Source organism: Salvelinus fontinalis, unplaced genomic scaffold, assembly GCF_029448725.1.
Source record: "Salvelinus fontinalis isolate EN_2023a unplaced genomic scaffold, ASM2944872v1 scaffold_0616, whole genome shotgun sequence".
Classification (NCBI taxonomy): domain Eukaryota; kingdom Metazoa; phylum Chordata; class Actinopteri; order Salmoniformes; family Salmonidae; genus Salvelinus; species Salvelinus fontinalis.
Window position 1 is genome coordinate 38,335 of NW_026600825.1, and position 24,975 is coordinate 63,309.

General features: G+C 46.1%; 1 protein-coding gene across 1 annotated transcript in view; it reads left to right on the forward strand.

Annotated features, from left to right (window-relative positions):
• LOC129846748 (calcium-activated potassium channel subunit beta-4-like) overlaps positions 1-24,975 on the forward strand; it is a gene marked incomplete at its 5' end in the record, with an annotated part of 27,336 nt that continues 2,361 nt past the window's right edge. The window contains one exon of the mRNA XM_055914605.1: positions 1-134. Coding sequence (XP_055770580.1) covers positions 1-134 — 134 coding nt within the window. The remainder of the gene's footprint in view (positions 135-24,975) is intronic.

A 24,975-nucleotide genomic window follows, 5' to 3' on the forward strand; every position in this document is an offset into this window, starting at 1 on the left:
CCCCAGTGCTCGTACGTTCCTCCATGTGAGAGGGACAACCAGAAGAACAAGGACAATGTTCTGTGGTGGGAGGACTACTGGACTAAAGAGGTCAGCTCCCAATCCTTCACCTGTTTCTTCAACCAGCAGAGAAGGTGAGACCTTCCCCTAAACTCTACCAATACCCCCTCCCCTTCCCCTAAACCCTACCACTATCCCCTCCCCTAACCCTAAACCCTACTATTAGACCCTCCCCTACCCCCTCCCCTAACCCTAAACCCTACTATTAGACCCTCCCCCAACCCTAAACCCTACCACTAGCCCCTCCCCTAACCCTAAACCCTACTATTAGACCCTCCCCCAACCCTAAACCCTACCACTATCCCCTCCCCTAACCCTAAACCCTACTATTAGACCCTCCCCTACCCCCTTCCCTAACTCTAAACCCTACCACTAGCCCCTCCCCTAACCCTAAACCCTACCACTATCCCCTCCCCTAACCCTAAACCCTACTATTAGACCCTCCCCTACCCCCTTCCCTAACTCTAAACCCTACCACTAGCCCCTCTCCTAACCCTAAACTCTACCACTAGCCCCTCCCCTAACCCTAAACCCTACCACTAGCCCCTCCCCTAACCCTAAACCCTACCACTAGCCCCTCCCCTAACCCTAAACCCTACTATTAGACCCTCCCCTACCCCCTTCCCTAACTCTAAACCCTACCACTAGCCCCTCTCCTAACCCTAAACCCTACCACTAGCCCCTCCCCTAACCCTAAACCCTACCACTAGCCTCTCCCCTAACCCTAAACCCTACTATTAGACCCTCCCCTACCCCCTTCCCTAACTCTAAACCCTACCACTAGCCCCTCTCCTAACCCTAAACCCTACCGCTAGCCCCGCCCCTAACCCTAAACCCTACCACTAGCCCCGCCCCTAACTCTAAACCCTACCACTAGCCCCGCCCCTAACTCTAAACCCTACCACTAGCCCCTCTCCTAACCCTAAACCCTACCGCTAGCCCCGCCCCTAACCCTAAACCCTACCACTAGCCCCGCCCCGCCCCTAACTCTAAACCCTACCGCTAGCCCCGCCCCTAACCCTAAACCCTACCACTAGACACTCCCCCAACCCTAAACCCTACCACTAGCCCCTCCCCTAACTCTAAACCCTACTATTAGACCCTCCCCTCCCCCTCCCCTAACCCTAAACCCTACCACTAGACACTCCCCCAACTCTAAACCCTACCACTAGCCTCTCCCCTAACCCTAAACCCTACCACTAGCCCCTCCCCTAACTCTAAACCCTACCACTAGCTCCTCCCCTTACCCTAAACCCTACTATTCGACCCTGCCCCACCCCCTCCCCTAACTCTAAACCCTACCACTAGACACTCCCCTAACTCTAAACCCTACCACTAGACCCCCTTCCTGCTCACGTCCTTCCTGCTCACGTTTTTCCTGCTCACGTTCTTCCTGCTCACGTCCTTCCTGCTCACGTTCTTCCTGCTCACGTTCTTCCTGCTCACGACCTTCCTGCTCACGACCTTCCTGCTCACGTCCTTCCTGCTCACGTCCTTCCTGCTCACGTCCTTCCTGCTCACGTTCTTCCTGCTCACGTTCTTCCTGCTCACGTTCTTCCTGCTCACGTTCTTCCTGCTCACGTTCTTCCTGCTCACGTTCTTCCTGCTCACGTACTTCCTGCTCACGTTCTTCCTGCTCACGTTCTTCCTGCTCACGTCCTTCCTGCTCACGTCCTTCCTGCTCACGTTCTTCCTGCTCACGTTCTTCCTGCTCACGTCCTTCCTGCTCACGTCCTTCCTGCTCACGTCCTTCCTGCTCACGTTCTTCCTGCTCACGTCCTTCCTGATCACGTCCTTCCTGCTCACGTTCTTCCTGCTCACGTCCTTCCTGCTCACGTTCTTCCTGCTCACGTCCTTCCTGCTCACGTTCTTCCTGCTCACGTTCTTCCTGCTCACGTTCTTCCTGCTCACGTCCTTCCTGCTCACGTTCTTCCTGCTCACGTTCTTCCTGCTCACGTTCTTCCTGCTCACGTTCTTCCTGCTCACGTTCTTCCTGCTCACGTTCTTCCTGCTCACGTTCTTCCTGCTCACGTTCTTCCTGCTCACGTTCTTCCTGCTCACGTCCTTCCTGCTCACGTTCTTCCTGCTCACGTTCTTCCTGCTCACGTTCTTCCTGCTCACGTTCTTCCTGCTCACGTCCTTCCTGCTCACGTCCTTCCTGCTCACGTTCTTCCTTAATACAACAATAGAAGTATTCTGTCTTCTGAAAGGTGAGCCCCTCCCCTCCCCTACCACCCTAAACCCTACCACTAGCACCTCCCCTACCACTCCCACTGATGAGGGCATACATCAAAGAGGATTCAATAAAGCAGAATACAACCATGTCAGAATTCCATCTTCTGAGAGGTGACAGAGCCTACCCACCCTGCTCTCATTCTGATTACAGTAACCCTCATGTTTCATACCGAGTTTAATAATGAGGATTTGTCAATTCAGGAAGTGAAATTCAATTCAAACTGAGATAATCTGAATCCCGGTGCGCTCTCAACCACCACAAAAAAAGTGCCTACAGTACTTTGTCAACCCACAATACATGGTCACACGCTCCCTGAGCATACAGCAGCACCTTCAGAGCTGTCTCTAGACCAAACACGTGTCTGCTGAGGTATAACACACACTCCCTGAGCATACAGCAGCACCTCCAGAGCTGTCTCTAGACCAAACACGTGTCTGCTGAGGTATAACACACACTCCCTGAGCATACAGCAGCACCTCCAGAGCTGTTTCTAGACCAAACACGTGTCTGCTGAAGTATAACACAAACACTTTTTCCTCAAAAGAGATTGTAGAGATTTGAGACCTGTCCGGGCAAACAGGAAGATGGATTGTTTGTAGGACAGGCTCAGTCTGCAGTCTATTTTAGGGTGAAGCAGTGAGAACCAGATGGCAAGGTGTAAAAATGTTTTGTGGCCGCCTTTCAAAAACCCTCTCTGTTCTTTTTCAACTTAATGATTTAATGATTTTCATGTGAACTATTTCCCTGCAGTAACTCTTAACATAACTTTACATTCGACAACCAAATATGTCAAAGACAGTAGCAGACAGGCAGTGAAGTCACAAGATGCACCTGGTCATCAGCTGTGTGGTGATGGGAGAGTCTGTCGCCTGCTGGGGATCCATTTCCTGTGGGGCAGGATATGACATGTTCATGTACTGTAGGGAGGAGTCTGAGAACACCACTAATCAACACTTATCCATGGCCAATCATCCCTTCAGTGGCTATTTTGGAGGCCCCTTGGATCTTGTGGAGCAAGTGTGACTAAAGGAATCAACACATACCGTTTCACACCATGTGGGTCTCCTCCTGGACTCCTGCTACACCTGGGGCCTGTATCCAGGACACTCTTTTTATATTTAACTAGGCAAGTCAGTTAAGAACGACTTCTTATTTACAATGACGGCCTACCCCGAACGACGCTGGGCCAATTGTGCTACAGCCTGAAATCAAACCAGGGTCTGTAGTGACGCCTCTAGCACTAAAATGCAGTGCCTTAGACCACTGCGCCACCCGAGAGCCCTAGACCTCTTGAGTTGGGCTTCATCCTTTTCTTCATCTGGCAGTTCATCGGCTGCAGCAGCAGACACAGCTCAGTGTCAGCCAACTGAACACTGGACTAGAGGAACGTAAGGACACAGTCAACTCTGCTGAGGAGTTCAACGGCCTCTGAACACTATCCAGTTCATCGGGGCAGTTCATCTGGCAGTTCATCTGGCAGTTCATCTGGGCAGTTCATCTGGCAGTTCATCTGGGCAGTTCATCTGGCAGTTCATCTGGCAGTTCATCTGGGCAGTTCATCTGGCAGTTCATCTGGCTGTTCATCTGGCAGTTCATCTGGCAGTGCATCTGGCAGTTCATCTGGCAGTTCATCTGGCAGTTCATCTGGGCAGTTCATCTGGGCAGTTCATCTGGCAGTTCATCGGGCAGTTCATCTGGCAGTTCATCTGGCAGTTCATCTGGCAGTTCATCTGGGCAGTTCATCTGGCAGTTCATCTGGCTGTTCATCTGGCAGTTCATCTGGGCAGTTCATCTGGCAGTTCATCTGGGCAGTTCATCTGGCAGTTCATCTGGCTGTTCATCTGGCAGTTCATCTGGCAGTTCATCTGGCAGTGCATCTGGCAGTTCATCTGGCAGTTCATCTGGCAGTTCATCTGGGCAGTTCATCTGGGCAGTTCATCTGGCAGTTCATCGGGCAGTTCATCTGGCAGTTCATCTGGCAGTTCATCTGGCAGTTCATCTGGGCAGTTCATCTGGCAGTTCATCTGGCAGTTTAGCTGGGCAGTTCATCTGGCAGTTCGTCTTGCAGTTCATCTGGGCAGTTCATCTGGGCAGTTCATCTGGGCAGTTCATCTGGGCAGTTCATCTGGGCAGTTCATCTGGGCAGTTCATCGGGCAGTTCATCTGGCAGTTCATCTGGCAGTTCATCTGGCAGTTCATCTGGCAGTTCATCTGGCAGTTCATCTGGGCAGTTCATCTGGGCAGTTCATCTGGGCAGTTCATTGTATTGCAGATTTCTCTTGTAGCAATGACAGTGTTTTTTCATCACCAGTAACCTCTTAGATTGACTGAAATAAATGCAAAGTGTAACGTATGTTTATAACTGAACTGGTACACGGATAGTGTTCAGAGGCCGTTGAACTCCTCAGCAGAGTTGACTGTGTCCTTACGTTCCTCTAGTCCAGTGTTCAGTTGGCTGACACTGAGCTGTGTCTGCTGCTGCAGCCTACACTACACTACAGTGTGCTACTGTATAGTGCTGTGCACTGCTGTATGGCTGGTGCAGTGTTGGCCTAAGTGGGCCCCTCCAGACCACTGCTTACCCCAAAACAGCCTGATACAGACCTTTTTATTTATATATCATCTCAAATATGTACATATTTTAACTCAATACCCGTTCCAATTCTTAGTTTGCATGCAAGCTATTCGCAAGTACAGTTTTAATGCAATAAAGAAACAAAATGGCAAGGGGATAATGTTATTGAAAGGGGAAAAGAGACTCCGCACCTTTTTATTGAACATTTGATATCCAGCACCTGCTTTGTGATCTTTTGCTATTTGGGATAATTATTACTTTTTCACACTTTGTTAACTGGAACATAAAGGGTATGAATCACTCCATAAAACAACAATAAAATCCTATTGCTGTATGTCTGTATACACCTCCTCCTAGGCATCTGTTTTCTCTCTGATAAACATTTCTCTTGACGTAATCAGTCTGTAATTACTCTTGTACGCGGCTGCTCTGATTATACACCTGCCACATACTGTTAGAAACATCCCCTCATTCAGAGGTATCATCAACATCACCTCATTCAGAGATATCATCAACTCCCCTCATTCTGAGGTATCATCAACTCCCCTCATTCAGAGGTATCATCAACTCCCCTCATTCAGAGGTATCATCAACATCCCCTCATTCAGAGGTATCATCAACATCCCCTCATTCAGAGGTATCATCAACTCCCCTCATTCAGAGGTATCATCAACTCCCCTCATTCAGAGGTATCATCAACATCCCCTCATTCAGAGGTATCATCAACTCCCCTCATTCAGAGGTATCATCAACTCCCCTCATTCAGAGGTATCATCAACTCCCCTCATTCAGAGGTATCATCAACATCCCCTCATTCAGAGGTATCATCAACTCCCCTCATTCAGAGGTATCATCAACATCCCCTCATTCAGAGGTATCATCAACTCCCCTCATTCAGAGGTATCATCAACTCCCCTCATTCAGAGGTATCATCAACGCCCCTCATTAAGAGGTATCATCAACTCCCCCTCATTCAGAGGTATCATCAACTCCCCCTCATTCAGAGGTATCATCAACTCCCCTCATTCAGAGGTATCATCAACTCCCCTCATTCAGAGGTATCATCAACTCCCCTCATTCAGAGGTATCATCAACTCCCCTCATTCAGAGGTATCATCAACTCCCCTCATTCAGAGGGATCATCAACTCCCCTCATTCAGAGGGATCATCAACTCCCCTCATTCAGAGGTATCATCAACATCCCCTCATTCAGAGGTATCATCAACTCCCCTCATTCAGAGGTATCATCAACTCCCCTCATTCAGAGGTATCATCAACATCCCCTCATTCAGAGGTATCATCAACTCCCCTCATTCAGAGGTATCATCAACATCCCCTCATTCAGAGGTATCATCAACTCCCCCTCATTCAGAGGTATCATCAACTCCCCTCATTCAGAGGTATCATCAACTCCCCTCATTCAGAGGTATCATCAACATCCCCTCATTCAGAGGTATCATCAACTCCCCTCATTCAGAGGTATCATCAACATCCCCTCATTCAGAGGTATCATCAACTCCCCTCATTCAGAGGTATCATCAACATCCCCTCATTCAGAGGTATCATCAACTCCCCTCATTCAGAGGTATCATCAACTCCCCTCATTCAGAGGTATCATCAACGCCCCTCATTAAGAGGTATCATCAACTCCCCCTCATTCAGAGGTATCATCAACTCCCCCTCATTCAGAGGTATCATCAACTCCCCTCATTCAGAGGTATCATCAACTCCCCTCATTCAGAGGTATCATCAACTCCCCTCATTCAGAGGTATCATCAACTCCCCTCATTCAGAGGTATCATCAACTCCCCTCATTCAGAGGGATCATCAACTCCCCTCATTCAGAGGGATCATCAACTCCCCTCATTCAGAGGTATCATCAACATCCCCTCATTCAGAGGTATCATCAACTCCCCTCATTCAGAGGTATCATCAACTCCCCTCATTCAGAGGTATCATCAACATCCCCTCATTCAGAGGTATCATCAACTCCCCTCATTCAGAGGTATCATCAACATCCCCTCATTCAGAGGTATCATCAACTCCCCCTCATTCAGAGGTATCATCAACTCCCCTCATTCAGAGGTATCATCAACTCCCCTCATTCAGAGGTATCATCAACATCCCCTCATTCAGAGGTATCATCAACTCCCCTCATTCAGAGGTATCATCAACATCCCCTCATTCAGAGGTATCATCAACTCCCCTCATTCAGAGGTATCATCAACCTCCCCTCATTCAGAGGTATCATCAACTCCCCTCATTCAGAGGTATCATCAACTCCCCTCATTCCCCTTATGACTCATCGTGTTGTGGCGTTAATATTTTTCTCTGTTCTACTACTCATCTGTTCTCTAGCATTCCCTGTCCAGTTTGTTTAAAGTTTTCTCCTCATTCACCCTCCTCCTCACCTCCTCTTCCTCTCCTCCTCCCTCTCCTCCTCTCCTCCTCCTCTCCTCCTCACCTAGGGTTAAGAGCAGGTGAGCCAGTGACCGAAAGGTTGCTTGTTCAAATCCTCAATCCGACTAGTCGAAAAGTCTGTTGATGTGCCCTTGAGCAAGGCACTGAACCTTAATTGCTTTTGTAAGTTACTCTGGATAAGAGCATTTGTTAAATTCCTAAGCAGGTAGCCTAGTGGTTAGAGCGTTGGACCAGTAAAGGTTGCTGGATCGAATCCCTGACAGGGTAAAAATGTGCTGTTCTACCCCTGAGCAAGGCAGTTAAGCCACTGTTCCCTGGGCCCTGAACAAGGCAGTTAACCCACTGTTCCCTGGGCCCTGAGCAAGGCAGTTAACCCACTGTTCCCTGGACCCTGAACAAGGCAGTTAACCCACTGTTCCCTGGGCCCTGAGCAAGGCAGTTAACCCACTGTTCCCTGGGCCCTGAGCAAGGCAGTTAACCCACTGTTCCCTGGGCCCTGAGCAAGGCAGTTAACCCACTGTTCCCTGGGCCCTGAACAAGGCAGTTAACCCACTGTTCCCCGGGCCCTGAACAAGGCAGTTAACCCACTGTTCCCTGGGCCCTGAGCAAGGCAGTTAAACCCACTGTTCCCCGGGCCCTGAACAAGGCAGTTAACCCACTGTTCCCTGGGCCCTGAACAAGGCAGTTACCCCACTGTTCCCTGGGCCCTAAACAAGGCAGTTAACCCACTGTTCCCTGGGCCCTGAACAAGGCAGTTAACCCACTGTTCCCTGGGCCCTGAACAAGGCAGTTAACCCACTGTTCCCTGGGCCCTGAACAAGGCAGTTAACCCACTGTTCCCTGGGCCCTGAACAAGGCAGTTAACCCACTGTTCCCCAGGTGCCGTGGATGTGGATAAAGGCAGCAGATTCAGAGGGGTTGGGTTAAATGCGGAAGACACATTGCAGTTGAATACATTCAGTTGGACAGCTGACTAGGTCTTCCCCTAAATGAGGGAATAATGTTATTATTCCTTCACACATGATGTAGCGTTTCTCTTCATCTGTTCTGTATCGTCCCCTGTTCTCTGGCTACATCCAGTCTTTCAGTTTGTTCAAAGCTGGGCCCTCAATTCCCCCTCCTGACCTTCACATCCCTTCAACCCTGCTCTTGGCTTTTAGTATCTGTCTGTCTGTCTGGTCATCTTCCTTCAACCCTGCCCTTGTCTTTTAGTATCTATCTGTCTGTCTGCTCATCTCCCTTCAATCCTGCTCTTGTCTTTTAGTATCTGTCTGTCTGTCTGCTCATCTTCCTTCAACCCTGCTCTTGTCTTTTAGTATCTGTCTGTCTGTCTGCTCATTTTCCTTTAACCCTGCCCTTGTCTTTTAGTATCTGTCTGTCTGTCTGCTCATCTTCCTTCAACCCTGCTCTTGTCTTTTAGTATCTGTCTGTCTGTCTGCTCATCTTCCTTCAACCCTGCTCTTGTCTTTTAGTATCTGTCTGTCTGTCTGCTCATCTTCCTTCAACCCTGCTCTTGTCTTTTAGTATCTGTCTGTCTGTCTGCTCATCTCCCTTCAACCCTGCCCTTGTCTTTTAGTATCTGTCTGTCTGCTCATCTTCCTTCAACCCTGCCCTTGTCTTTTAGTATCTATCTGTCTGTCTGCTCATCTTCCTTCAACCCTGCCCTTGTCTTTTAGTATCTATCTGTCTGTCTGCTCATCCGCCTTCAACCCTGCCCTTGTCTTTTAGTATCTATCTGTCTGCTCATCTTCCTTTAACCCTGCCCTTGTCTTTTAGTATCTATCTGTCTGTCTGCTCATCTTCCTTCAACCCTGCCCTTGTCTTTTAGTATCTATCTGTCTGCTCATCTTCCTTTAACCCTGCCCTTGTCTTTTAGTATCTATCTGTCTGTCTGCTCATCTTCCTTCAACCCTGCTCTTGTCTTTTAGTATCTGTCTGTCTGTCTGCTCATCTTCCTTTAACCCTGCCCTTGTCTTTTAGTATCTGTCTGTCTGCTCATCTTCCTTTAACCCTGCCCTTGTCTTTTAGTATCTATATGTCTGTCTGCTCATCTTCCTTTAACCCTGCCCTTGTCTTTTAGTATCTATCTGTCTGTCTGCTCATCTTCCTTTAACCCTGCCCTTGTCTTTTAGTATCTATCTGTCTGTCTGCTCATCTTCCTTTAACCCTGCCCTTGTCTTTTAGTATCTGTCTGTCTGCTCATCTTCCTTCAACCCTGCCCTTGTCTTTTAGTATCTATCTGTCTGCTCATCTTCCTTCAACCCTGCCCTTGTCTTTTAGTATCTATCTGTCTGTCTGCTCATCTTCCTTCAACCCTGCCCTTGTCTTTTAGTATCTATATGTCTGTCTACTCATCTTCATTCAACCCTGCTCTTGTCTTTTAGTATCTGTCTGTCTGTCTGCTCATTTTCCTTTAACCCTGCCCTTGTCTTTTAGTATCTGTCTGTCTGTCTGCTCATCTTCCTTCAACCCTGCTCTTGTCTTTTAGTATCTGTCTGTCTGTCTGCTCATCTTCCTTCAACCCTGCTCTTGTCTTTTAGTATCTGTCTGTCTGTCTGCTCATCTTCCTTCAACCCTGCTCTTGTCTTTTAGTATCTGTCTGTCTGTCTGCTCATCTCCCTTCAACCCTGCCCTTGTCTTTTAGTATCTGTCTGTCTGCTCATCTTCCTTCAACCCTGCCCTTGTCTTTTAGTATCTATCTGTCTGTCTGCTCATCTTCCTTCAACCCTGCCCTTGTCTTTTAGTATCTATCTGTCTGTCTGCTCATCCGCCTTCAACCCTGCCCTTGTCTTTTAGTATCTATCTGTCTGCTCATCTTCCTTTAACCCTGCCCTTGTCTTTTAGTATCTATCTGTCTGTCTGCTCATCTTCCTTCAACCCTGCCCTTGTCTTTTAGTATCTATCTGTCTGCTCATCTTCCTTTAACCCTGCCCTTGTCTTTTAGTATCTATCTGTCTGTCTGCTCATCTTCCTTCAACCCTGCTCTTGTCTTTTAGTATCTGTCTGTCTGTCTGCTCATCTTCCTTTAACCCTGCCCTTGTCTTTTAGTATCTGTCTGTCTGCTCATCTTCCTTTAACCCTGCCCTTGTCTTTTAGTATCTATATGTCTGTCTGCTCATCTTCCTTTAACCCTGCCCTTGTCTTTTAGTATCTATCTGTCTGTCTGCTCATCTTCCTTTAACCCTGCCCTTGTCTTTTAGTATCTATCTGTCTGTCTGCTCATCTTCCTTTAACCCTGCCCTTGTCTTTTAGTATCTGTCTGTCTGCTCATCTTCCTTCAACCCTGCCCTTGTCTTTTAGTATCTATCTGTCTGCTCATCTTCCTTCAACCCTGCCCTTGTCTTTTAGTATCTATCTGTCTGTCTGCTCATCTTCCTTCAACCCTGCCCTTGTCTTTTAGTATCTATATGTCTGTCTACTCATCTTCATTCAACCCTGCCCTTGTCTTTTAGTATCTGTCTGTCTGCTCATCTTCCTTTAACCCTGCCCTTGTCTTTTTGTATCTGTCTGTCTGCTCATCTTCCTTCAACCCTGCCCTTGTCTTTTAGTATCTATCTGTCTGTCTGCTCATCTTCCTTCAACCCTGCCCTTGTCTTTTAGTATCTATCTCTCTGTCTGCTCATCTCCCTTTAACCCTGCCCTTGTCTTTTAGTATCTATATGTCTGTCTGCTCATCTTCCTTTAACCCTGCCCTTGTCTTTTAGTATCTGTCTGTCTGCTCATCTTCCTTCAACCCTGCCCTTGTCTTTTAGTATCTATCTGTCTGCTCATCTTCCTTCAACCCTGCCCTTGTCTTTTAGTATCTATCTGTCTGTCTGCTCATCTTCCTTCAACCCTGCCCTTGTCTTTTAGTATCTATCTGTCTGTCTGCTCATCTTCCTTCAACCCTGCTCTTGTCTTTTAGTATCTATCTGTCTGTCTGCTCATCTTCCTTCAACCCTGCCCTTGTCTTTTAGTATCTGTCTGTCTGCTCATCTTCCTTCAACCCTGCCCTTGTCTTTTAGTATCTGTCTGTCTGCTCATCCTCCTTCAACCCTGCCCTTGTCTTTTAGTATCTATCTGTCTGCTCATCTTCCTTCAACCCTGCCCTTGTCTTTTAGTATCTATCTCTCTGTCTGCTCATCTCCCTTTAACCCTGCCCTTGTCTTTTAGTATCTGTCTGTCTGTCTGCTCATCTTCCTTCAACCCTGCCCTTGTCTTTTAGTATCTGTCTGTCTGCTCATCTTCCTTCAACCCTGCCCTTGTCTTTTAGTATCTGTCTGTCTGCTCATCTTCCTTCAACCCTGCCCTTGTCTTTTAGTATCTATATGTCTGTCTGCTCATCTTCCTTCAACCCTGCCCTTGTCTTTTAGTATCTGTCTGTCTGCTCATCTTCCTTCAACCCTGCCCTTGTCTTTTAGTATCTGTCTGTCTGCTCATCTTCCTTCAACCCTGCCCTTGTCTTTTAGTATCTGTCTGTCTGGTCATCTTCCTTCAACCCTGCCCTTGTCTTTTAGTATCTATCTCTCTGTCTGCTCATCTTCCTTCAACCCTGCCCTTGTCTTTTAGTATCTATCTCTCTGTCTGCTCATCTCCCTTTAACCCTGCTCTTGGCTTTTAGTATCTATATGTCTGTCTGCTCATCTCCCTTCAACCCTGCCCTTGTCTTTTAGTATCTGTCTGTCTGCTCATCTTCCTTTAACCCTGCCCTTGTCTTTTAGTATCTGTCTGTCTGCTCATCTTCCTTTAACCCTGCCCTTGTCTTTTAGTATCTGTCTGTCTGTCTGGTCATCTTCCTTCAACCCTGCCCTTGTCTTTTAGTATCTATCTGTCTGTCTGCTCATCTTCCTTCAACCCTGCCCTTCTCTTTTAGTATCTATCTGTCTGTCTGCTCATCTTCCTTCAACCCTGCTCTTGTCTTTTAGTATCTGTCTGTCTGCTCATCTTCCTTCAACCCTGCCCTTGTCTTTTAGTATCTATATGTCTGTCTGCTCATCTTCCTTTAACCCTGCCCTTGTCTTTTAGTATCTGTCTGTCTGTCTGCTCATCTCCCTTTAACCCTGCCCTTGTCTTTTAGTATCTATCTGTCTGTCTGCTCATCTTCCTTTAACCTTGCTCTTGGCTTTTAGTATCTATCTGTCTGTCTGCTCATCTTCCTTCAACCCTGCCCTTGTCTTTTAGTATCTATCTCTCTGTCTGCTCATCTCCCTTTAACCCTGCCCTTGTCTTTTAGTATCTATATGTCTGTCTGCTCATCTTCCTTTAACCCTGCCCTTGTCTTTTAGTATCTGTCTGTCTGCTCATCTTCCTTCAACCCTGCCCTTGTCTTTTAGTATCTATCTGTCTGCTCATCTTCCTTCAACCCTGCCCTTGTCTTTTAGTATCTATCTGTCTGTCTGCTCATCTTCCTTCAACCCTGCCCTTGTCTTTTAGTATCTATCTGTCTGTCTGCTCATCTTCCTTCAACCCTGCTCTTGTCTTTTAGTATCTATCTGTCTGTCTGCTCATCTTCCTTCAACCCTGCCCTTGTCTTTTAGTATCTGTCTGTCTGCTCATCTTCCTTCAACCCTGCCCTTGTCTTTTAGTATCTGTCTGTCTGCTCATCCTCCTTCAACCCTGCCCTTGTCTTTTAGTATCTATCTGTCTGCTCATCTTCCTTCAACCCTGCCCTTGTCTTTTAGTATCTATCTCTCTGTCTGCTCATCTCCCTTTAACCCTGCCCTTGTCTTTTAGTATCTGTCTGTCTGTCTGCTCATCTTCCTTCAACCCTGCCCTTGTCTTTTAGTATCTGTCTGTCTGCTCATCTTCCTTCAACCCTGCCCTTGTCTTTTAGTATCTGTCTGTCTGCTCATCTTCCTTCAACCCTGCCCTTGTCTTTTAGTATCTATATGTCTGTCTGCTCATCTTCCTTCAACCCTGCCCTTGTCTTTTAGTATCTGTCTGTCTGCTCATCTTCCTTCAACCCTGCCCTTGTCTTTTAGTATCTGTCTGTCTGCTCATCTTCCTTCAACCCTGCCCTTGTCTTTTAGTATCTGTCTGTCTGGTCATCTTCCTTCAACCCTGCCCTTGTCTTTTAGTATCTATCTCTCTGTCTGCTCATCTTCCTTCAACCCTGCCCTTGTCTTTTAGTATCTATCTCTCTGTCTGCTCATCTCCCTTTAACCCTGCTCTTGGCTTTTAGTATCTATATGTCTGTCTGCTCATCTTCCTTCAACCCTGCCCTTGTCTTTTAGTATCTGTCTGTCTGCTCATCTTCCTTTAACCCTGCCCTTGTCTTTTAGTATCTGTCTGTCTGCTCATCTTCCTTTAACCCTGCCCTTGTCTTTTAGTATCTGTCTGTCTGTCTGGTCATCTTCCTTCAACCCTGCCCTTGTCTTTTAGTATCTATCTGTCTGTCTGCTCATCTTCCTTCAACCCTGCCCTTCTCTTTTAGTATCTATCTGTCTGTCTGCTCATCTTCCTTCAACCCTGCTCTTGTCTTTTAGTATCTGTCTGTCTGCTCATCTTCCTTCAACCCTGCCCTTGTCTTTTAGTATCTATATGTCTGTCTGCTCATCTTCCTTTAACCCTGCCCTTGTCTTTTAGTATCTGTCTGTCTGTCTGCTCATCTCCCTTTAACCCTGCCCTTGTCTTTTAGTATCTATCTGTCTGTCTGCTCATCTTCCTTTAACCTTGCTCTTGGCTTTTAGTATCTATCTGTCTGTCTGCTCATCTTCATTCAACCCTGCTCTTGGCTGTTAGTATCTATCTGTCTGTCTGCTCATCTTCCTTCAACCCTGCCCTTGTCTTTTAGTATCTATCTGTCTGTCTGCTCATCTCCCTTTAACCCTGCTCTTGGCTTTTAGTATCTGTCTGTCTGCTCATCTTCCTTCAACCCTGCTCTTGGCTTTTAGTATCTATCTGTCTGTCTGCTCATCTTCCTTCAACCCTGCCCTTGTCTTTTAGTATCTATCTCTCTGTCTGCTCATCTCCCTTTAACCCTGCCCTTGTCTTTTAGTATCTATATGTCTGTCTGCTCATCTTCCTTCAACCCTGCCCTTGTCTTTTAGTATCTGTCTGTCTGCTCATCTTCCTTCAACCCTGCCCTTGTCTTTTAGTATCTGTCTGTCTGCTCATCTTCCTTTAACCCTGCCCTTGTCTTTTAGTATCTGTCTGTCTGCTCATCTTCCTTCAACCCTGCCCTTGTCTTTTAGTATCTATCTGTCTGCTCATCTTCCTTCAACCCTGCCCTTGTCTTTTAGTATCTATCTGTCTGTCTGCTCATCTTCCTTCAACCCTGCCCTTGTCTTTTAGTATCTATCTGTCTGTCTGCTCATCTTCCTTCAACCCTGCTCTTGTCTTTTAGTATCTATCTGTCTGTCTGCTCATCTTCCTTCAACCCTGCCCTTGTCTTTTAGTATCTGTCTGTCTGCTCATCTTCCTTCAACCCTGCCCTTGTCTTTTAGTATCTGTCTGTCTGCTCATCCTCCTTCAACCCTGCCCTTGTCTTTTAGTATCTATCTGTCTGCTCATCTTCCTTCAACCCTGCCCTTGTCTTTTAGTATCTATCTCTCTGTCTGCTCATCTCCCTTTAACCCTGCCCTTGTCTTTTAGTATCTGTCTGTCTGTCTGCTCATCTTCCTTCAACCCTGCCCTTGTCTTTTAGTATCTGTCTGTCTGCTCATCTTCCTTCAACCCTGCCCTTGTCTTTTAGTATCTGTCTGTCTGCTCATCTTCCTTCAACCCTGCCCTTGTCTTTTAGTATCTATATGTCTGTCTGCTCATCTTCCTTCAACCCTGCCCTTGTCTTTTAGTATCTGTCTGTCTGCTCATCTTCCTTCAACCCTGCCCTTGTCTTTTAGTATCTGTCTGTCTGCTCATCTTCCTTCAACCCTGCCCTTGTCTTTTAGTATCTGTCTGTCTGGTCATCTTCCTTCAACCCTGCCCTTGTCTTTTAGTATCTATCTCTCTGTCTGCTCATCTTCCTTCAACCCTGCCCTTGTCTTTTAGTATCTATCTCTCTGTCTGCTCATCTCCCTTTAACCCTGCTCTTGGCTTTTAGTATCTATATGTCTGTCTGCTCATCTTCCTTCAACCCTGCCCTTGTCTTTTAGTATCTGTCTGTCTGCTCATCTTCCTTTAACCCTGCCCTTGTCTTTTAGTATCTGTCTGTCTGCTCATCTTCCTTTAACCCTGCCCTTGTCTTTTAGTATCTGTCTGTCTGTCTGGTCATCTTCCTTCAACCCTGCCCTTGTCTTTTAGTATCTATCTGTCTGTCTGCTCATCTTCCTTCAACCCTGCCCTTCTCTTTTAGTATCTATCTGTCTGTCTGCTCATCTTCCTTCAACCCTGCTCTTGTCTTTTAGTATCTGTCTGTCTGCTCATCTTCCTTCAACCCTGCCCTTGTCTTTTAGTATCTATATGTCTGTCTGCTCATCTTCCTTTAACCCTGCCCTTGTCTTTTAGTATCTGTCTGTCTGTCTGCTCATCTCCCTTTAACCCTGCCCTTGTCTTTTAGTATCTATCTGTCTGTCTGCTCATCTTCCTTCAACCCTGCCCTTGTCTTTTAGTATCTATCTGTCTGCTCATCTTCCTTTAACCCTGCCCTTGTCTTTTAGTATCTATCTGTCTGTCTGCTCATCTTCCTTCAACCCTGCTCTTGTCTTTTAGTATCTGTCTGTCTGTCTGCTCATCTTCCTTCAACCCTGCCCTTGTCTTTTAGTATCTGTCTGTCTGCTCATCTTCCTTTAACCCTGCCCTTGTCTTTTAGTATCTATATGTCTGTCTGCTCATCTTCCTTTAACCCTGCCCTTGTCTTTTAGTATCTATCTGTCTGTCTGCTCATCTTCCTTTAACCCTGCCCTTGTCTTTTAGTATCTATCTGTCTGTCTGCTCATCTTCCTTTAACCCTGCCCTTGTCTTTTAGTATCTGTCTGTCTGCTCATCTTCCTTCAACCCTGCCCTTGTCTTTTAGTATCTATCTGTCTGCTCATCTTCCTTCAACCCTGCCCTTGTCTTTTAGTATCTATCTGTCTGTCTGCTCATCTTCCTTCAACCCTGCCCTTGTCTTTTAGTATCTATATGTCTGTCTACTCATCTTCATTCAACCCTGCCCTTGTCTTTTAGTATCTGTCTGTCTGCTCATCTTCCTTTAACCCTGCCCTTGTCTTTTTGTATCTGTCTGTCTGCTCATCTTCCTTCAACCCTGCCCTTGTCTTTTAGTATCTATCTGTCTGTCTGCTCATCTTCCTTCAACCCTGCCCTTGTCTTTTAGTATCTATCTCTCTGTCTGCTCATCTCCCTTTAACCCTGCCCTTGTCTTTTAGTATCTATATGTCTGTCTGCTCATCTTCCTTTAACCCTGCCCTTGTCTTTTAGTATCTGTCTGTCTGCTCATCTTCCTTCAACCCTGCCCTTGTCTGTTAGTATCTATCTGTCTGGTCATCTTCCTTCAACCCTGCCCTTGTCTTTTAGTATCTGTCTGTCTGCTCATCTTCCTTCAACCCTGCCCTTGTCTTTTAGTATCTGTCTGTCTGCTCATCTTCCTTCAACCCTGCCCTTGTCTTTTAGTATCTGTCTGTCTGGTCATCTTCCTTCAACCCTGCCCTTGTCTTTTAGTATCTATCTCTCTGTCTGCTCATCTTCCTTCAACCCTGCCCTTGTCTTTTAGTATCTATCTCTCTGTCTGCTCATCTCCCTTTAACCCTGCTCTTGGCTTTTAGTATCTATATGTCTGTCTGCTCATCTTCCTTCAACCCTGCCCTTGTCTTTTAGTATCTGTCTGTCTGCTCATCTTCCTTTAACCCTGCCCTTGTCTTTTAGTATCTGTCTGTCTGCTCATCTTCCTTTAACCCTGCCCTTGTCTTTTAGTATCTGTCTGTCTGTCTGGTCATCTTCCTTCAACCCTGCCCTTGTCTTTTAGTATCTATCTGTCTGTCTGCTCATCTTCCTTCAACCCTGCCCTTCTCTTTTAGTATCTATCTGTCTGTCTGCTCATCTTCCTTCAACCCTGCTCTTGTCTTTTAGTATCTGTCTGTCTGCTCATCTTCCTTCAACCCTGCCCTTGTCTTTTAGTATCTATATGTCTGTCTGCTCATCTTCCTTTAACCCTGCCCTTGTCTTTTAGTATCTGTCTGTCTGTCTGCTCATCTCCCTTTAACCCTGCCCTTGTCTTTTAGTATCTATCTGTCTGTCTGCTCATCTTCCTTTAACCTTGCTCTTGGCTTTTAGTATCTATCTGTCTGTCTGCTCATCTTCATTCAACCCTGCTCTTGGCTGTTAGTATCTATCTGTCTGTCTGCTCATCTTCCTTCAACCCTGCCCTTGTCTTTTAGTATCTATCTGTCTGTCTGCTCATCTCCCTTTAACCCTGCTCTTGGCTTTTAGTATCTGTCTGTCTGCTCATCTTCCTTCAACCCTGCTCTTGGCTTTTAGTATCTATCTGTCTGTCTGCTCATCTTCCTTCAACCCTGCCCTTGTCTTTTAGTATCTATCTCTCTGTCTGCTCATCTCCCTTTAACCCTGCCCTTGTCTTTTAGTATCTATATGTCTGTCTGCTCATCTTCCTTCAACCCTGCCCTTGTCTTTTAGTATCTGTCTGTCTGCTCATCTTCCTTCAACCCTGCCCTTGTCTTTTAGTATCTGTCTGTCTGCTCATCTTCCTTTAACCCTGCCCTTGTCTTTTAGTATCTGTCTGTCTGCTCATCTTCCTTCAACCCTGCCCTTGTCTTTTAGTATCTATCTGTCTGCTCATCTTCCTTCAACCCTGCCCTTGTCTTTTAGTATCTATCTGTCTGTCTGCTCATCTTCCTTCAACCCTGCCCTTGTCTTTTAGTATCTATCTGTCTGTCTGCTCATCTTCCTTCAACCCTGCTCTTGTCTTTTAGTATCTATCTGTCTGTCTGCTCATCTTCCTTCAACCCTGCCCTTGTCTTTTAGTATCTGTCTGTCTGCTCATCTTCCTTCAACCCTGCCCTTGTCTTTTAGTATCTGTCTGTCTGCTCATCCTCCTTCAACCCTGCCCTTGTCTTTTAGTATCTATCTGTCTGCTCATCTTCCTTCAACCCTGCCCTTGTCTTTTAGTATCTATCTCTCTGTCTGCTCATCTCCCTTTAACCCTGCCCTTGTCTTTTAGTATCTGTCTGTCTGTCTGCTCATCTTCCTTCAACCCTGCCCTTGTCTTTTAGTATCTGTCTGTCTGCTCATCTTCCTTCAACCCTGCCCTTGTCTTTTAGTATCTGTCTGTCTACTCATCTTCCTTCAACCCTGCCCTTGTCTTTTAGTATCTATATGTCTGTCTGCTCATCTTCCTTCAACCCTGCCCTTGTCTTTTAGTATCTGTCTGTCTGCTCATCTTCCTTCAACCCTGCCCTTGTCTTTTAGTATCTGTCTGTCTGCTCATCTTCCTTCAACCCTGCCCTTGTCTTTTAGTATCTGTCTGTCTGGTCATCTTCCTTCAACCCTGCCCTTGTCTTTTAGTATCTATCTCTCTGTCTGCTCATCTTCCTTCAACCCTGCCCTTGTCTTTTAGTATCTATCTCTCTGTCTGCTCATCTCCCTTTAACCCTGCTCTTGGCTTTTAGTATCTATATGTCTGTCTGCTCATCTTCCTTCAACCCTGCCCTTGTCTTTTAGTATCTGTCTGTCTGCTCATCTTCCTTTAACCCTGCCCTTGTCTTTTAGTATCTGTCTGTCTGCTCATCTTCCTTTAACCCTGCCCTTGTCTTTTAGTATCTGTCTGTCTGTCTGGTCATCTTCCTTCAACCCTGCCCTTGTCTTTTAGTATCTATCTGTCTGTCTGCTCATCTTCCTTCAACCCTGCCCTTCTCTTTTAGTATCTATCTGTCTGTCTGCTCATCTTCCTTCAACCCTGCTCTTGTCTTTTAGTATCTGTCTGTCTGCTCATCTTCCTTCAACCCTGCCCTTGTCTTTTAGTATCTATATGTCTGTCTGCTCATCTTCCTTTAACCCTGCCCTTGTCTTTTAGTATCTGTCTGTCTGTCTGCTCATCTCCCTTTAACCCTGCCCTTGTCTTTTAGTATCTATCTGTCTGTCTGCTCATCTTCCTTCAACCCTGCCCTTGTCTTTTAGTATCTATCTGTCTGCTCATCTTCCTTTAACCCTGCCCTTGTCTTTTAGTATCTATCTGTCTGTCTGCTCATCTTCCTTCAACCCTGCTCTTGTCTTTTAGTATCTGTCTGTCTGTCTGCTCATCTTCCTTCAACCCTGCCCTTGTCTTTTAGTATCTGTCTGTCTGCTCATCTTCCTTTAACCCTGCCCTTGTCTTTTAGTATCTATATGTCTGTCTGCTCATCTTCCTTTAACCCTGCCCTTGTCTTTTAGTATCTATCTGTCTGTCTGCTCATCTTCCTTTAACCCTGCCCTTGTCTTTTAGTATCTATCTGTCTGTCTGCTCATCTTCCTTTAACCCTGCCCTTGTCTTTTAGTATCTGTCTGTCTGCTCATCTTCCTTCAACCCTGCCCTTGTCTTTTAGTATCTATCTGTCTGCTCATCTTCCTTCAACCCTGCCCTTGTCTTTTAGTATCTATCTGTCTGTCTGCTCATCTTCCTTCAACCCTGCCCTTGTCTTTTAGTATCTATATGTCTGTCTACTCATCTTCATTCAACCCTGCCCTTGTCTTTTAGTATCTGTCTGTCTGCTCATCTTCCTTTAACCCTGCCCTTGTCTTTTTGTATCTGTCTGTCTGCTCATCTTCCTTCAACCCTGCCCTTGTCTTTTAGTATCTATCTGTCTGTCTGCTCATCTTCCTTCAACCCTGCCCTTGTCTTTTAGTATCTATCTCTCTGTCTGCTCATCTCCCTTTAACCCTGCCCTTGTCTTTTAGTATCTATATGTCTGTCTGCTCATCTTCCTTTAACCCTGCCCTTGTCTTTTAGTATCTGTCTGTCTGCTCATCTTCCTTCAACCCTGCCCTTGTCTTTTAGTATCTATCTGTCTGCTCATCTTCCTTCAACCCTGCCCTTGTCTTTTAGTATCTATCTGTCTGTCTGCTCATCTTCCTTCAACCCTGCCCTTGTCTTTTAGTATCTATCTGTCTGTCTGCTCATCTTCCTTCAACCCTGCTCTTGTCTTTTAGTATCTATCTGTCTGTCTGCTCATCTTCCTTCAACCCTGCCCTTGTCTTTTAGTATCTGTCTGTCTGCTCATCTTCCTTCAACCCTGCCCTTGTCTTTTAGTATCTGTCTGTCTGCTCATCCTCCTTCAACCCTGCCCTTGTCTTTTAGTATCTATCTGTCTGCTCATCTTCCTTCAACCCTGCCCTTGTCTTTTAGTATCTATCTCTCTGTCTGCTCATCTCCCTTTAACCCTGCCCTTGTCTTTTAGTATCTGTCTGTCTGTCTGCTCATCTTCCTTCAACCCTGCCCTTGTCTTTTAGTATCTGTCTGTCTGCTCATCTTCCTTCAACCCTGCCCTTGTCTTTTAGTATCTGTCTGTCTGCTCATCTTCCTTCAACCCTGCCCTTGTCTTTTAGTATCTATATGTCTGTCTGCTCATCTTCCTTCAACCCTGCCCTTGTCTTTTAGTATCTGTCTGTCTGCTCATCTTCCTTCAACCCTGCCCTTGTCTTTTAGTATCTGTCTGTCTGCTCATCTTCCTTTAACCCTGCCCTTGTCTTTTAGTATCTGTCTGTCTGCTCATCTTCCTTTAACCCTGCCCTTGTCTTTTAGTATCTGTCTGTCTGTCTGGTCATCTTCCTTCAACCCTGCCCTTGTCTTTTAGTATCTATCTGTCTGTCTGCTCATCTTCCTTCAACCCTGCCCTTCTCTTTTAGTATCTATCTGTCTGTCTGCTCATCTTCCTTCAACCCTGCTCTTGTCTTTTAGTATCTGTCTGTCTGCTCATCTTCCTTCAACCCTGCCCTTGTCTTTTAGTATCTATATGTCTGTCTGCTCATCTTCCTTTAACCCTGCCCTTGTCTTTTAGTATCTGTCTGTCTGTCTGCTCATCTCCCTTTAACCCTGCCCTTGTCTTTTAGTATCTATCTGTCTGTCTGCTCATCTTCCTTTAACCTTGCTCTTGGCTTTTAGTATCTATCTGTCTGTCTGCTCATCTTCATTCAACCCTGCTCTTGGCTTTTAGTATCTATCTGTCTGTCTGCTCATCTTCCTTCAACCCTGCCCTTGTCTTTTAGTATCTATCTGTCTGTCTGCTCATCTCCCTTTAACCCTGCCCTTGTCTTTTAGTATCTGTCTGTCTGCTCATCTTCCTTCAACCCTGCCCTTCTCTTTTAGTATCTATCTCTCTGTCTGCTCATCTTCCTTCAACCCTGCCCTTGTCTTTTAGTATCTGTCTGTCTGGTCATCTTCCTTCAACCCTGCCCTTGTCTTTTAGTATCTATCTCTCTGTCTGCTCATCTTCCTTCAACCCTGCCCTTGTCTTTTAGTATCTATCTCTCTGTCTGCTCATCTCCCTTTAACCCTGCTCTTGGCTTTTAGTATCTATATGTCTGTCTGCTCATCTTCCTTCAACCCTGCCCTTGTCTTTTAGTATCTGTCTGTCTGCTCATCTTCCTTTAACCCTGCCCTTGTCTTTTAGTATCTGTCTGTCTGCTCATCTTCCTTTAACCCTGCCCTTGTCTTTTAGTATCTGTCTGTCTGTCTGGTCATCTTCCTTCAACCCTGCCCTTGTCTTTTAGTATCTATCTCTCTGTCTGCTCATCTCCCTTTAACCCTGCTCTTGGCTTTTAGTATCTATATGTCTGTCTGCTCATCTTCCTTCAACCCTGCCCTTGTCTTTTAGTATCTGTCTGTCTGCTCATCTTCCTTTAACCCTGCCCTTGTCTTTTAGTATCTGTCTGTCTGCTCATCTTCCTTCAACCCTGCCCTTCTCTTTTAGTATCTATCTGTCTGTCTGCTCATCTTCCTTCAACCCTGCTCTTGTCTTTTAGTATCTGTCTGTCTGCTCATCTTCCTTCAACCCTGCCCTTGTCTTTTAGTATCTATATGTCTGTCTGCTCATCTTCCTTTAACCCTGCCCTTGTCTTTTAGTATCTGTCTGTCTGTCTGCTCATCTCCCTTTAACCCTGCCCTTGTCTTTTAGTATCTATCTGTCTGTCTGCTCATCTTCCTTTAACCTTGCTCTTGGCTTTTAGTATCTATCTGTCTGTCTGCTCATCTTCATTCAACCCTGCTCTTGGCTTTTAGTATCTATCTGTCTGTCTGCTCATCTTCCTTCAACCCTGCCCTTGTCTTTTAGTATCTATCTGTCTGTCTGCTCATCTCCCTTTAACCCTGCTCTTGGCTTTTAGTATCTGTCTGTCTGCTCATCTTCCTTCAACCCTGCTCTTGGCTTTTAGTATCTATCTGTCTGTCTGCTCATCTTCCTTCAACCCTGCCCTTGTCTTTTAGTATCTATCTCTCTGTCTGCTCATCTCCCTTTAACCCTGCCCTTGTCTTTTAGTATCTATATGTCTGTCTGCTCATCTTCCTTCAACCCTGCCCTTGTCTTTTAGTATCTGTCTGTCTGCTCATCTTCCTTCAACCCTGCCCTTGTCTTTTAGTATCTGTCTGTCTGCTCATCTTCCTTTAACCCTGCCCTTGTCTTTTAGTATCTGTCTGTCTGCTCATCTTCCTTCAACCCTGCCCTTGTCTTTTAGTATCTATCTGTCTGCTCATCTTCCTTCAACCCTGCCCTTGTCTTTTAGTATCTATCTGTCTGTCTGCTCATCTTCCTTCAACCCTGCCCTTGTCTTTTAGTATCTATCTGTCTGTCTGCTCATCTTCCTTCAACCCTGCTCTTGTCTTTTAGTATCTATCTGTCTGTCTGCTCATCTTCCTTCAACCCTGCCCTTGTCTTTTAGTATCTGTCTGTCTGCTCATCTTCCTTCAACCCTGCCCTTGTCTTTTAGTATCTGTCTGTCTGCTCATCCTCCTTCAACCCTGCCCTTGTCTTTTAGTATCTATCTGTCTGCTCATCTTCCTTCAACCCTGCCCTTGTCTTTTAGTATCTATCTCTCTGTCTGCTCATCTCCCTTTAACCCTGCCCTTGTCTTTTAGTATCTGTCTGTCTGTCTGCTCATCTTCCTTCAACCCTGCCCTTGTCTTTTAGTATCTGTCTGTCTGCTCATCTTCCTTCAACCCTGCCCTTGTCTTTTAGTATCTGTCTGTCTGCTCATCTTCCTTCAACCCTGCCCTTGTCTTTTAGTATCTATATGTCTGTCTGCTCATCTTCCTTCAACCCTGCCCTTGTCTTTTAGTATCTGTCTGTCTGCTCATCTTCCTTCAACCCTGCCCTTGTCTTTTAGTATCTGTCTGTCTGCTCATCTTCCTTCAACCCTGCCCTTGTCTTTTAGTATCTGTCTGTCTGGTCATCTTCCTTCAACCCTGCCCTTGTCTTTTAGTATCTATCTCTCTGTCTGCTCATCTTCCTTCAACCCTGCCCTTGTCTTTTAGTATCTATCTCTCTGTCTGCTCATCTCCCTTTAACCCTGCTCTTGGCTTTTAGTATCTATATGTCTGTCTGCTCATCTTCCTTCAACCCTGCCCTTGTCTTTTAGTATCTGTCTGTCTGCTCATCTTCCTTTAACCCTGCCCTTGTCTTTTAGTATCTGTCTGTCTGCTCATCTTCCTTTAACCCTGCCCTTGTCTTTTAGTATCTGTCTGTCTGTCTGGTCATCTTCCTTCAACCCTGCCCTTGTCTTTTAGTATCTATCTGTCTGTCTGCTCATCTTCCTTCAACCCTGCCCTTCTCTTTTAGTATCTATCTGTCTGTCTGCTCATCTTCCTTCAACCCTGCTCTTGTCTTTTAGTATCTGTCTGTCTGCTCATCTTCCTTCAACCCTGCCCTTGTCTTTTAGTATCTATATGTCTGTCTGCTCATCTTCCTTTAACCCTGCCCTTGTCTTTTAGTATCTGTCTGTCTGTCTGCTCATCTCCCTTTAACCCTGCCCTTGTCTTTTAGTATCTATCTGTCTGTCTGCTCATCTTCCTTTAACCTTGCTCTTGGCTTTTAGTATCTATCTGTCTGTCTGCTCATCTTCATTCAACCCTGCTCTTGGCTTTTAGTATCTATCTGTCTGTCTGCTCATCTTCCTTCAACCCTGCCCTTGTCTTTTAGTATCTATCTGTCTGTCTGCTCATCTCCCTTTAACCCTGCTCTTGGCTTTTAGTATCTGTCTGTCTGCTCATCTTCCTTCAACCCTGCTCTTGGCTTTTAGTATCTATCTGTCTGTCTGCTCATCTACCTTCAACCCTGCTCTTGGCTTTTAGTATCTGTCTGTCTGTCTGCTCATCTTCCTTCAACCCTGCCCTTGTATTTTAGTATCTATCTGTCTGTCTGCTCATCTTCCTTCAACCCTGCCCTTGTCTTTTAGTATCTATCTGTCTGTCTGCTCATCTTCCTTCAACCCTGCCCTTGTCTTTTAGTATCTATCTGTCTGTCTGCTCATCTTCCTTCAACCCTGCCCTTGTCTTTTAGTTCATATCTGTCTTTGTGCTAATGTTTTTCTATCAAACCATCATAGTGATTTCATCATCCTCCCTCCTCCCTCCATGTCTCTGCCTTTCTCCATCCCATCTTGCATTGCTGCCAACTGTAGCTGTCTGCCATTTGCTCCTGATGTCTCTTCCCTCCTCCACCCCTCACTCTCCTCCAGCCCTCACCCTCCTCCAGCCCTCACCCTCCTCCAGCCCTCACCCTCCTCCAGCCCTCACCCTCCTCCAGCCCTCACCCTCCTCCAGCCCTCACCCTCCTCCAGCCCTCAC